Here is a 15,222-nt window from a genome sequence, read left to right on the forward strand (position 1 = left end):
CAACACAACTCCGGTAGTTGGTTTCTCTAATAAATATAGAGAATTTTGCGCTCTTTCACTTTTGTATTTTTATTACAACCAGTATATGACTTTCACTTTTTTTTCTTACCCTACAATATTTGAAAATGCCAGTTGTGAGATTCTGTGTGCTCGTGCGACTAGCAATCAAAATCGCTAGTACCATCAATGCATTAGTTTTATTGTCTTTCAGCAGATTAAGGACATAACAATTGTAATACTCGCCATTTCTGAGAAAATAAATAATTCTCATATCAATTTCATGCAGGTGTAACTCGATTTAACAATGTTTAAGTTTGCTAGCCCATCCGCTAAGCGGTTATGCTTTAACGCCACCATGTTGGCCTCTTGTGATGCTAGACTAGTTTTCATACCTTTCCTAGAAAAAAAAAGATACAGATATCGAATTGTCTGTGAAACAAAAAGTCTACTAGATGAATCTAATCCATTGAGCATTTGGATTCTCTCAACAAATATATTTATGGCATGCACCCAAATGATCCATACTCCAACATCCAAATATTCTGGTTAGAACTCGATATATTTGACTCATGATTAGTTCTTTCATTAATTTTAAAGGTAAGCATGTCTTCATTAATTTTAAAGGTAAATATGCATGTCTTCGTTAATTGTAAGGGTAATTTTGCATGTCTTCATTATTTCAAAGGTAATTTTGCAAATCTTAATTAATTTTAAAGGTAAATTAATTTTGCAGAATTTGGTTGGATACAATTTTCATATTTTGAAGCTTTTCTCCATAAGAAACCTTTAAGAATTCTCTGAAAATTTTAATATTTTTTATCTGTAATTATTTGTCCAAAAATTTAATTAAAGATATAACAAAATTACAAATAATATGTTAACTTCTTTTCAAACCTCTAATAAACTAGATTTGTCCTGGTAAAAACATATACCCCTGTTGCGATCAAAGCAGTTCATAAGAACTGAAATTTTACTGCAAGTGACTGAAAAGATAATTAAGTCATCTACATATGAGTATAAATGTGCTTTGCCAACTTCATCTGTGGTTTTTACTTAACTGTACTAGCAAGGTTTCTGTATTACAAACCTGTCAAAAAATTCCCAAACTTAGTTAAAAATTGAAAACTTTCTGCAATGGCTTGAAAATCTAATATGGGTACCTGCACATGCAAACAAATATTTAACCCAAATTCACATCTCTATTTTGAAATGCCTTTGCACTATCTTTCAAAATAAGCTAAATAGAACAGTTGGAAAGAATAGAAAGAACCAAGTCAAAATGTTCCCGCTGCATGCAGTTGGGCATACAATTTTTCATGATGTCAACTACACCAATGACATTTAACTGCTGCTGGGTGTCAAGTTTAATTATGGAAGAGTTTCACATGATAACATCCAATATTCTTTGTATAATAGAGTATGTTCATGTACCTGGAAGAGTTTCACATGATAACATCCAATATTCATTGCATTATAGAGCATGTTCACATACCTGGAAGAGTTTCACATGATAAGATCAAATATTCTTTGTATTATAGAGTATGTTCACGTACCTGGAAGAGTTTCACATGATAACATCAAATATTTTTTGTATTATAGAGTATGTTCACGTACCTGGAAGAGTTTCAAAAGATAACATCAAATATTCTTTGTATTATAGAGTATGTTCACATACCTAGAAGAGTATCACATGATAACATACAATATTCATTGCATTATAGACCATGTTCACATGGAAGAGTTTCACATGATAACATACAATATTCATTGCATTATAGAGCATGTTCACATACCTGGAAGAGTTTCACATGATAATATCAAATATTCTTTGTATTATAGAGCATGTTCACGTACCTGGAAAAGTTTCACATGATAGCAAAAAATATTTTTTGGAAGTAGGTGATCCATGACAAATTGTCGTCCATTACGGCTAATCTGTTGAGCCTACAAAATAGAAATGGCATCAATAAACAGTGTCTTGCCTGAGTAAATATGAAATTTATACCATGCTGTATATACTGGAATGAGTAAATATGAAATTTATAATGTACTGTATATACTGGCATGAGTAAATATGAAATTTATAACATGCTGTATATACTGGCATGAGTAAATATGACATTTATAACATACTGTATACACTGGCACAAGTAAATATGAAATTTATAACATGCTGTATAAACTGGCATGAGTAAATATGAAATTTATAGCAAGCTGTATATACTGGAATGAGTAAATATGAAATTTATAACATGCTGTACATACTGGCATGAGTAAATATGAAATTTATAACATGCTGTATATACTGGCATGAGTAAATATGAAATTTATAACATACTCTATATAAAGGCACAAGTAAATATGAAATTTATAACATGCTGTATAAACTGGCATGAGTAAATATGAAGTTTATAGCATGCTGTATATATTGGAATGAGCAAATATGAAATATAACATGCTGTATATACTGGCATGAGTAAATAGGAAATTTATAACATACTGTATACACTGGCACAAATAAATATGAAATTTATAACATGCTGTATAAACTGGCATGAGTAAATATGAAATTTATAATATGCTGTATATACTTGAATGAGTAAATATGAAATTTATAACATGTATATACTGGCATGAGTAAATATGAAATTTATAACATACTCTATATAAAGGCACAAGTAAATATGAAATTTATAATATGCTGTATAAACTGGCATGAGTAAATATGAAATTTATAGCATGCTGTATATACTGGAATGAGTAAATATGAAATATAACATGCTGTATATACTGGCATGAGCAAATATGAAATTGATAACATACTCTATATACAGGCACAAGTAAAAAAGAAATTCATAACATGCTGTATATACTGGCATATAACTCAGATCCAACTGCACTGGCACATATCTGCCATTGCATAATGTGCCAGCAGACCTTGGTCTAAGCAGTTAGTTGGATTAATCAGAAGAATACTCACAGACCTTGATCTGTGTTGGATTAATCAAAAGAACAATCACAGACCCTGATCTGTGTTGGATTAATCAAAAGAACAATCACAGACCCTGATCTGTGTTGGATTAATCAAAAGAACAATCACAGACCCTGATCTGCGTTGGATTAATCAAAAGAACACTCACAGACCCTGATCTGTGCTGGGTTAATCAAAAGAACACTCACAGACCCGGATCTGTATTGGATTAATCAAAAGAACACTCACAGCCGACCCTGATCTGTGTTGGATTAATCAAAAGAACACTCACAGACCCTAATCCATGTTGGATTAATCAAAAGAATACTCACAGACCCTGATATGTGTTGGAGCAATCAAAAAAACAATCACAGACCCTGATCCGTGTTGGATTAATCAAAAGAACACTCACAGACCCGGATCTGTGTTGGATTAATCAAAAGAACACTCACAGACCCTGATCTGTGTTGGATTAATCAAAAGAACACTCACAGACCCTGATCTGTATTGAATTAATCAAAAGAACACTCACAGACGACCCTGATCTGTGTTGGATTAATCAAAAGAACACTCACAGACCCTGATCCATGTTGGATTAATCAAAAGAACACTCACAGACCCTGATCTGTATTGGATTAATCAAAAGAACACTCACAGACCCTGATCTGTATTGGATTAATCAAAAGAACACTCACAGACCCTGATCTGTGTTGGATTAATCAAAAGAACACTCACTGATCCTGATCTGTGTTGGATTAATCAAAAGAACACTCACAGACCCTGATGCGTGTTGGATTAATGAAAAGAACAATCACAGACTCTGATCTGTGTTGGAGTAATCAAAAGAAAACTCACAGACCCTGATTTGTGTTGGATCAATCAAAAGAACATTCACAGATGACCCTGATCCGTGTTGGATTAATCAAACGAACACTCACAGACCCTGATCCATGTTGGATTAATCAAAAGAACACTCACAGACCCTGATCTGTGTTGGATTAGTCAAAAGAACACACACAGACCCTGATCTGTGTTGGAGTAATCAAAAGAACAATCACAGACCCTGATCTGTGTTGGAGTAATCAAAAGAACACTCACTGACCCTGATCTGTGTTGTATTAATCAAAAGAACACTCACAGACCCTGACCTGTGTTGGATTAATCAAAAGAACACTCACAGACCCTGATCTGTGTGCCCATTATTAATCTGGACCCAACTTGTACACAAGAATATTTTGCTAATATTCAGCAAGTGACTTGTTTATTTGAAAAAAATGTTTAAATTTGAGTCTAAAAAAGTTGAGGTTTAGACCCTACTGATCATTAGACTGCAAAGATTCCAAAAAGAGATGTTTAACAAAAATAACTGAAATTATTATTTGTTTTAAAAAACAAACTTTACAACAACTTCTGTAACATACTATGGATGAAAAATCATTTTACATAGATACTTATTCTGCAGTTGTTAAAAATCATTTTACATGGATACTAATTCTGTCTGCAGTTGTTAAAAGTCATTTTACATGGATACTAATTCTGTCTGCAGTTGTTAAAAATCATTTTACATGGATACTAATTCTGTCTGCAGTTGTTAAAAGTCATTTTACATGGATACTAATTCTGTCTGCAGTTGTTAAAATCATTTTACATGGATACTAATTCTGTCTGCAGTTGTTAAAAATCATTTTACATGGATACTAATTCTGTCTGCAGTTGTTAAAAATCATTTTACATGGATACTAATTCCGTCTGCAGTTGTTAAAATCATTTTACATGGATACTAATTCTGTCTGCAGTTGTTAAAAATCATTTTACATGGATACTAATTCTGTCTGCAGTTGTTAAAAGTCATTTTACATGGATACTAATTCTGTCTGCAGTTGTTAAAAATCATTTTACATGGATACTAATTCTGTAGTTGTTAAAAATCATTTTACATAGATACTTACTCTGCAGTTATTAAAACTCATTTTACATGGATACAAATTCTGCAGTTGTTTCACAAGTCTGAGCAGTGTTCTGAAATTTTCCACTAACTACTCCTCCCCCTTCCCCAGCTTGATCATTTAAATAAATTGTATTCAAAGTGTTATGAAAAGTCGTCATTTTATGCAAGTAAAAGAAGTTATAATCATATTCCAAAGTATGAACCATTTAACTAAAACAAAGGAATCTAGCAATAACATACATGAATGCATGCATTTACCATTAATGATAAGTATCCACATGAACACAGTGAATACAGACCTACCTTTTCATCATTATCTTTAGCCCACTGTAGCTTCTCCCTTAGATCACTAAGGTCTCGTTTGAAAGGAATGTAATGTTCATATGCTTTGAGCTGCTTATAAAAATGTTCATAGTAGATGGAGTCATGCTTTAAAACTACTGAATCTCCAGCAAGAAGGTAGGGAAATCTGTATGCAGCTACTGTTCCATCTATATTAATCTGGTATTTATGCTGAAAAAGACGAAATAAGAACCAACTAATTTTTCTACTCTGACATTTACCCCAACCATTATTTCTAAAATAATTGACTTGTAAGGGTGTGGAACTAATTATGTTCTTATTGATTTTTAAGTATAAAAAAACCCAAATAATTTTATTAAAGTACACTGTACTCGATCAACAAAAGAAAACATATGGTGCACAAAAGATTAGAGTCCAGAAAAATCAAAGTAAAAACTGGAGCTGACAAAAACGTTAGACAATATAAAACAGTATATGAACAAGATGCATGGTCATTGCCCACATGCTTAGTCTGCCCTGCAGGCTATATTTCAAATCTGAAGAGGGTGGAATAAACTGGTAGTAAAAGAAAAATGAAGAACCTTAATATGCAGGTAATCACATATAATTACAAGACCAACTGGCCAGTACATGCCATAAATGAAGATATGCAATAATTACTTGACCAACTGACCAGTATATGCCATAAATACATATGTCCAATAATAACATGACCAACTGTATTAATATATGCCATAAATGATGATATGCAATAATTACTTGACCAACTGACCAGTATATGCCATAAATACAGATGTCCAATAATAACATGACAACTGTATTAGTATATGCCATAAATGAAGACATATAATTACATGACCTAAGGCATCAGTATATGCCATAAATAAAGACAGCAATAATTACATGACCTATGACATCAGTATATGAAAAAAAGAAAGACATGGAATAATTACATGACCTATGACATCAGTATATGCCATAAATAAAGACATGCAATAATTACATGACCTAAGGCATCAGTATATGCCATAAATAAAGACAGCAATAATTACATCACTTATGACATCAGTATATGCCATAAATAAAGACATGCAATAATTACATGACCTATGACATCAGTATATGCCAAAAAGAAAGACATGCAATAATTACATGACCTATGACATCAGTATATGCTATAAATAAAGACATGGAATAATTACATGACCTAAGGCATCAGTATATGCCATAAATAAAGACAGCAATAATTACATGACCTATGACATCAGTATATGCCATAAATAAAGACATGCAATAATTACATGACCTATGACATCAGTATATGCCAAAAAGAAAGACATGCAATAATTACATGACCTATGACATCAGTATATGCTATAAATAAAGACCTGCAATAATTACATGACCTATGACATCAGTATATGCCAAAAAGAAAGACATGGAATAATTACATGACCTATGACATCAGTATATGCCAGAAAGAAAGACCTGCAATAATTACATGACCTATGACATCAGTATATGCCAAAAAGAAAGACATGGAATAATTACATGACCTATGACATCAGTATATGCCAGAAAGAAAGACATGCAATAATTACATGACCTATGACATCAGTATATGCCAAAAAGAAAGACATGCAATAATTACATGACCTATGACATCAGTATATGCCAAAAAGAAAGACATGCAATAATTACATGACCTATGACATCAGTATATGCCATAAATAAAGACAGCAATAATTACATCACTTATGACATCAGTATATGCCATAAATAAAGACATGCAATAATTACATGACTTATGACATCAGTATATGCTATAAATAAAGACCTGCAATAATTACATGACCTATGACATCAGTATATGCTATAAATAAAGACATGGAATAATTACATGACCTAAGGCATAAGTATATGCCATAAATAAAGACAGCAATAATTACATGACCTATGACATCAGTATATGCCATAAATAAAGACATGCAATAATTACATGACCTATGACATCAGTATATGCCAAAAAGAAAGACATGCAATAATTACATGACCTATGACATCAGTATATGCTATAAATAAAGACCTGCAATAATTACATGACCTATGACATCAGTATATGCCAAAAAGAAAGACATGGAATAATTACATGACCTATGACATCAATATATGCCAGAAAGAAAGACCTGCAATAATTACATGACCTATGACATCAGTATATGCCAAAAAGAAAGACATGGAATAATTACATGACCTATGACATCAGTATATGCCAGAAAGAAAGACATGCAATAATTACATGACCTATGACATCAGTATATGCCAAAAAGAAAGACATGCAATAATTACATGACCTATGACATCAGTATATGCCAAAAAGAAAGACATGCAATAATTACATGACCTATGACATCAGTATATGGCATAAATAAAGACAACAATAATTACATGACCTATGACATCAGTATATGCCATAAATAAAGACATGCAATAATTCCTCACCTTAAAAAAGTCAAAGAATGAGATGCTCTTCACAAGTTCTCCATATTTTTTATCATCCTTTGGAAAGAAAAACATATGAGTTAATGCAGCATCAATATGTTCTGGCTCAGCACGAGACATCATTACGAGATCAAGGCGTTCCTGTCGGCTGTCACGGCCACGCCAAAAGCCTTTATTAGATTTGTTTTGCCATGCTGGGCCGCTGTTACCCATCACTGATAGCACATCCAAGGACACTCTGTAACAACACCCGAATAAATACTAGTTTGCAAATAAAACTAACATCTAGGTTGATGGGCAACATTCTAAGTGAAACAGGGACTATAAACATTTAGAGTATACCCTAAAAGTGATATTTTAACACAATGATGGTCAACTTAATGCAAAGTCTCACAAAATAGTTCCAATTAATTAAATCTTTGAAAGGTTAATGAGTGGAAATACAAAATTCATGATGGGGTTGGGGAAGTAGAAGAAGGAAGACACAGGACAATACTATATGACTCATCCATAGATACAGCAGAAGAATAATAAATAAAAGCCAGGTCAAATGGCTCCTCTGCAAATGCTCTCACCTCACTGCATGTATGTGACTTTTAGAAACTTTGACACAGTGTGTGTGTGTATGATTTGGATTTTTAACATAGCTTTAACAATATTTTAGTCATATTGCTACGATGTCTGCAGTGTGATAGTTTATAGTGATGTTAGCACTGGGGCATCATGCTGCAGACATGTAACATGATGTCCCACCCAGTCACATTATCCTGACACCAGACCGACCAGTCCTAACACTAACCTCTTAATGCTGAATGCCAAGTGAGACAGCTGTTAGTACCATTTTTGTAAGTCTTTGGTATGACTCGACCAGGGATCAAACCCACGACCTCCTGCATCCAGGGTTGATGCTCTAACCACTAGGCCACTAGAGTGGTAACTTTGATACAGAATCGTTGTATTGATTCTGATGAAATAAACTGATGTAACTTGTCTCACATGGATAGTAATATACCTTTGTGCCACTAGGCTGAACAAAATGTGATATATCTATGCATACAACCATACTATACCTTTGTACCGCTAGCCTAAACAAAAATTCCTATCTCTCTGATATACTTAAAGCAACATTGATGCCACAAGGTCAAACAAAAATGCCAACATCTGTGATATATGTTTTTGCCAAGAAGCTGAACAAAAATGCCTACATCTGTGATATATGTTTTTGCCACTAAGCTGAACAAAAATGCCTACATCTGTGATATATGTTTTTGCCACTAAGCTGAACAAAAATGCCTACGTCTGTGATATATGTTTTTGCCAAGAAGCTGAACAAAAATGCCTACATCTGTGATATATGTTTTTGCCAAGAAGCTGAACAAAAATGCCTACATCTGTGATTTATGTTTTTGCCAAGAAGCTGAACAAAAATGCCTACATCTGTGATATATGTTTTTGCCAAGAAGCTGAACAAAAATGCCTACATCTGTGATATATGTTTTTGCCAAGAAGCTGAACAAAAATGCCTACATCTGTAATATATGTTTTTGCCAAGAAGCTGAACAAAAATGCCTACATCTGTAATATATGTTTTTGCCAAGAAGCTGAACAAAAATGCATACATCTGTGATATATGTTTTTGCCACTAAGTTGAACAAAAATGCCTACATCTGTAATATATGTTTTTGCCAAGAAGCTGAACAAAAATGCATACATCTGTGATATATGTTTTTGCCAAGAAGCTGAACAAAAATGCCTACATCTGTGATATATGTTTTTGCCACTAAGCTGAACAAAAATGCCTACATCTGTGATACACCTTTGTGCAAAACTGCTATAATGGCCAAAGTGGTTAGAATTTCCACCTCAGATGTGGGAGATCTTGGGTTTGAACCCTGGCAGAGTCATACCAAAGACTTTAAAAATGGTACTACCAGCTACCTCACTTGGAACTTAACATTAAGAGGTCAGTGTTTGGACTGGTAAGCCTGGTGTCAGGATAATATGACTGGGTGGGACATGATACTACATGTTTGTGGCATGATGTCTCAGTGTTTAACATCACTATAAACTGCTACACTGCTGATATCATAGTGATATGACTGAAAAATTATTAAAGCTACATTAAAAATCCAAATCACACACACACACCTTTGTACACAAAAGGCTACAGAAATGCCTACTTCTGTAATGTACCTTGTTTCACTACACCGTACAAAAATGCCTACCTGTGTGATATACTTTTGCTTCATTAGGTTAAACACAAGTGTACTTTCTGTTATATACCTCTGTCCCTCTAAGTTCAACAAAAATACATACCTCTGTGATATACCTTTGTGTCACTAGGCTAAATAAAAATGCCTAAATATGTGATATGTCAGTGTCACCAGGCTAAATAAAAATGCCTAAATCTGTGATATGTCAGTGTCACCAGGCTAAATAAAAATGCCTAAACCTACGATATGCCTATGTATCACTAGGCTAAATAAAAATGCCTATTTCTGTGATATGTCTATGTGTCACAAGGCTAAATAAAAATGCCTAAATCTGTGATATGCCTATGTGTCACTAGGCTAAAAAAAAAATGCCTACTTCTGTGATATACTTTTGTGTCACTAGGCCAAATAAAAATGCCTACCTCTGCATCATTTCCTGTGTGGACTCCGTAATGTCATAGGTTGGCATGACGATGTCCCGACTATCATCTGAACCACACCAAGAAAAGATAGGGAGAGGGTTTTCTGACACCTTTCTCTTCTCTAAGGGCCAGTCCCCAAGATTTACAAAAAATTCTATGTCTGGTAACTGCACCTGCATTAGAAACAAAAATCTGTACAGAACTATAATATCATCCACTAACTCAAGTTGATCATCCTCTAATCGTATTGTCCAAGAGTTATGGCTCTTGCCATTCTGGTATGACAAGGGACTTTATGTATCTTTTGTGGTACATTACAAGAAACTTTTATTAAATACACAGATCCCTAACTATAAAGACAACCTCTTTAAACCACTGCCACTTTTATAGCTGGGGTCCCACTATGTTAATCAGATTTATCAGTGCAACTTTTAATTTATTTCACTTTTTTTTTTCTTGGCACACAAGAAAACAATTATGATTGTGTTTACATTCTGAAGTACTCTATTTTCAGTTTGTTTTAATACACTGTCAGGACACAGCCTTGTCAGAACATACCTCAGTATAAGGCACCCTCACTTATAACATGGGTCACTTTTATGAGGGGGAACTGTATTTCCATGATTCAAGTGATATGGTACAAATGACACAGTACTTCAATCAATGACTCTGGTGATATGGTCCAAATGGCACCATACTTGAATGACTCAAGTGATATAGTACTAATGAAAGTACATGTATTTCAATGACTCAAGTGATATGGTACAAATGAAAATACTTCAATGACTCAAGTGATATGGTTAAAATGAAACAGTACCTCAAAGACTCAGGTGATATGGTACATAGGGCATTGTACTTCATTGACTCAGGTGATATGGTACATAGGGCACTGTACTTCAATGACTCAGTTCAAATGGTACATAGGGCATTGTACTTCAATGACTCAGGTGATATGGTACATAGGGCACTGTACTTCAATGACTCAGTTCAAATGGTACACAGGGCATTGTACTTCAATGACTCAGGTGATATGGTACATAGGGCACTGTACTTCAATGACTCAGTTCAAATGGTACATAGGGCATTGTACTTCAATGACTCAGGTGAGATGGTACAAAGGACACTGTACTTCAATGACTCTGGCAATATGGTACAAATGGCATTAAAATCAGTACTAAATACTCTTGCGTTTAGTATGATGTAGGGAGAATTATCACTAAGTGAGTCACCCTCTATAAATAAAGTATTATTATTATTATTATTGTTATTATCACTATTATTATTAACATTTTTATCATCATTATTATTATCATCATCATTATTATTAACATCATCATTATTGTCATCATTATCATCATCATCATCATCATTATTATTATTATTATTATTATTGCCCAATTGATTTAATCCTACCATGACTGGCCTCCAATGTGTACTGTCTTGTCAATTGTGGTGTTTATGTGAAAGATGTTTGGTTAAAGGAATTATAAAGTTCAACCACAATAAACAACACTAATACATTACTATCCCAAATCATATAAATCCTAACATAACAAACTTCTACCACAAACATTATCACAGACTAGTAGAGAATTTCTCCACCTAAATGACCCATCAGCCTTATTTCTATATGGCAGTGCTATACTCACATTTTTCTCTATATAAAGGTCATGCTTGAAAAAGCCATTTACCTTACTATAAAACTCATAGCAACATGAGGGGTACCATTCCTTCATTGGTCCAACTTTTTATGTAATGTTAAAAGTTTAAATATTACTAACACAGTAACTGCAAGTACTGAATTGCTATATATCAGGGGTGCACAACCCCCAGCCACGAGCCAAATCTGGCCAATGAACATGTTCTGTCTGGCCCTCAGGGCAAATTAAAACAACACAGAAATCTGACCCATGAACAGTAATTATAAAGAAATTAGTGTTTGCAGCCCTCAAGTGTTCTTAGAAAATGCAATCTGGCCTTTGGCTGAAAAAGGTTTTGCACCCCTGCTATATATTAATTATTTGTATTTTTTTAAAAATGTCACTGATTTTTAAATCAGTTTCCATCTAGCACCTAATATCTCTAATCTAATTAATTGCTTTTTTCTGTCTCTTTATTAACCTCATCTGATACTAAGCCCATTCTCTCTTCATTAAAACATCACTCAACCACCACCATCAACAATAACAACAACTCATCCCCACCAACAATTTTGGACTTACTGTCAGAGAAATATGGTGTGCTCCAGTTAGATTCTGGAGAAACATGGCACTCAGAGAAATTCAAGTAACATATGAATTATCATACAGTAATTCGATAGTGCTAGATTACAAGGGGGGCCACAAGGGGCCAAGTGGTCTAAAGTGCTCTTCGTTATCGATCACTGCCATCTCACCTATGTCTGCGTGGGTTCGAGTCTCGGATTTGGCCAATGTGGGCATGTGAGAAAGCTTGCCAGTAGCTTCTTGTGGGTCGGTGGTTCTTTCCGGGATTTTCCCGGGTTCTTCCTCCACCATTAATACTGGCCACCATGTATAGCCTATTGTGTGCTGAAAAATGATGTTAAACCCTACAACAACAACAACAACTAGATTACAAGTTTTCCATACCTGCACTAATGAAAAATATTAAGTTATTTTGTACTTTACGTCCCCTTCAGCCAGAATATTTTGTGGTGGTAGTAACATTAAAATATACAAAGGGCTGCAAACTTACTTTCTGTGTAATGGACAGTAGGATGGAATCACTAAACATTTTAAATATACAAAGGACTGCAAACTTACTTTCCGTGTAATGGACAGTAGGATGGAATCACTAAACATTTTAAATCCAACATGTTGACCATGGGTTTTTCTGTAAATCTGAAAGAGGACAAAACAACATATACATAATAACATTCTTTGATCCAAAGTTTAATGGGAAATGATATCAGCCCATTTCTGTATAAGCAGAAACTTATTTTTGAGACCAGTCTATACATACCTAAAGGAGACCATAGAGTTAAGTCCTTTTGCAATAAATAAGACTTACCATGGAATGAAATAGCTACATTAGGAAGTACTTTCAGTGAATATATACTCTAACAAGCAGAATTTAATATATGTTTTGTAAGTTTCTGTGTAGTACAAAATGGGCCTAATTAAATTTTTGCATATTTTGTCAATTCTGTAATTTATCAGGGGCAGCTGAATGAACCCACCGAGAGTAATTTAGTGTTCTCCCCAGTGACCTCTGACCTACTGCAAAAGAACGCACCTCTAACATCACCTAAAAAATGTATTGACTGGAATCATTTTTACCTCTGTATAATGTAGACTCAGATTACCATCACATAATGTGCTGGAAGATAAGGCTTTGTTCTTTTTGCATAATAATAATAATAATAATAATAATCTTTAGAAGCTATATGTGCTTTACAATATTAGACAAAACATATACAATAACAAGATTACAAAAACAAACACCATAAAATTACAAAATAAAAACATGCTGACAATAATTAAGGAAGTAAACATTATTGTCTTTAAGTCCATTCTTGTGGTCGAAATAGCTGAGTTTTAAGAACATGTTTAAATGAGATAGCAGTGTCCTTGTGTCAAAGAAATATAGGCAATTTGTTCCTGGGCCTTGGTAAGCATACTGTCCATATGACTTTGTTTTAACAGTGGAACAATGACATATTGCAAGTATCAGAAAAGAAGCATATGTTTCTAGATGGGATGTACACATGGGTCAGACAGGTATCTTAGACTGAAGCCAGTCAATGAAATGGAGCATAATGAACAGATTTTGTGTCTGAATCTGGACTGAACAGGTAGCCAGTGTCAGTTACAGAGCAGGGGAAGCTGTGCTCAGTTCTTTGTACTCTAAGGATGAGCCATACAGCCATGTTTTGAACTTTTATACATTTCTGTAGCAGACACTGAGACAAACTACATAGAAGTGAATTACAATAATCCAGTCTAGAAAGTAATAAGGAACACACAAGTGTTTTAGGGGCATCAACCGAATGAAAACTGAATGGAGATGATGTGTCTCAACTCTAGATATGCAGCCTTGCATAGTTTCTTTCCATGTTGATGTAATGAGAGTGTACTGTTGAGAGTGACATCTAGGTTTCATACTGACTGTGTGAATTTAATGTTGGTTATTGCTAATATTAATCATCTTAAGTAAAGGATGTGAATGAGAAGATCTTTATGTGGTGATGGTCTCAGTTTTCATCATCATTCATCTGCAACTTTTTACATGTCACTATGACTTCACATTGGAAATACACTTCTCTACGCAATGAATGGCAGCCTGAACTTCAGCTGAGCGTCATCAACGTGCAACTGGAGAGACACCAGATGTCAGTCTACAACACTTGAGAGCAGCTGAGTGTATAGAAGAGAATGGGGCCAAGCAAAGAGCATTGTGGAACACCAAAACAAAGATCAACTTCGGTCACATTTTGTGTCCAGTTAAACAATTTTAAAAAATTATAAATTGAACCAACAAACAAGGCATACCACAATGTAACTACAGAGATGCTGGGCTATAGTTCAATATCTACCCAACACATCAATATCCATCTTTCTTCCTGCTTCACTCTTTTAGAGCTCTTTTGAAATCAAAATCTTCTAGCTGTAACAATCTGTTAATTATTCTGGGCTTAATCTGTGCCTTATCTGTGTATGAACATTGTTAAGATGCCCCATTTTCATTCTGCTGTCTGACAGGGCATAGCTTAACCCTTTACCTCATAGAGCAAAGTGACAAAGTGCAGCAAGCTATAAATAGAACACATGTTACCTAGTCGACCACATACGCATAGGCCTGCCTGTGAACTGTTAAGCAATGTAGTGTATGTTACGTTTAACA

The 15,222-nt window shown here is 34.2% G+C and overlaps 1 protein-coding gene across 1 annotated transcript in view; it reads right to left on the bottom strand.

The window, feature by feature from the left end:
* The window catches only part of LOC149787347 (protein O-glucosyltransferase 2-like), a 67,310-nt gene that overhangs the window by 22,828 nt on the left and 29,260 nt on the right, over positions 1-15,222 (bottom strand). The window contains exons 4-8 of the mRNA XM_089977899.1: positions 13,143-13,220; positions 10,360-10,532; positions 7,725-7,962; positions 5,223-5,432; positions 1,855-1,944 (exon numbers count right to left, since the gene is read on the bottom strand). Of these exons, the coding sequence (XP_089834025.1) occupies positions 1,855-1,944; positions 5,223-5,432; positions 7,725-7,962; positions 10,360-10,532; positions 13,143-13,220 (789 nt within the window). The remainder of the gene's footprint in view (positions 1-1,854; positions 1,945-5,222; positions 5,433-7,724; positions 7,963-10,359; positions 10,533-13,142; positions 13,221-15,222) is intronic.

Source organism: Sinohyriopsis cumingii, chromosome 12, assembly GCF_028554795.1.
Source record: "Sinohyriopsis cumingii isolate HCF-2022 chromosome 12, ASM2855479v2, whole genome shotgun sequence".
NCBI lineage: Eukaryota > Metazoa > Mollusca > Bivalvia > Unionida > Unionidae > Sinohyriopsis > Sinohyriopsis cumingii.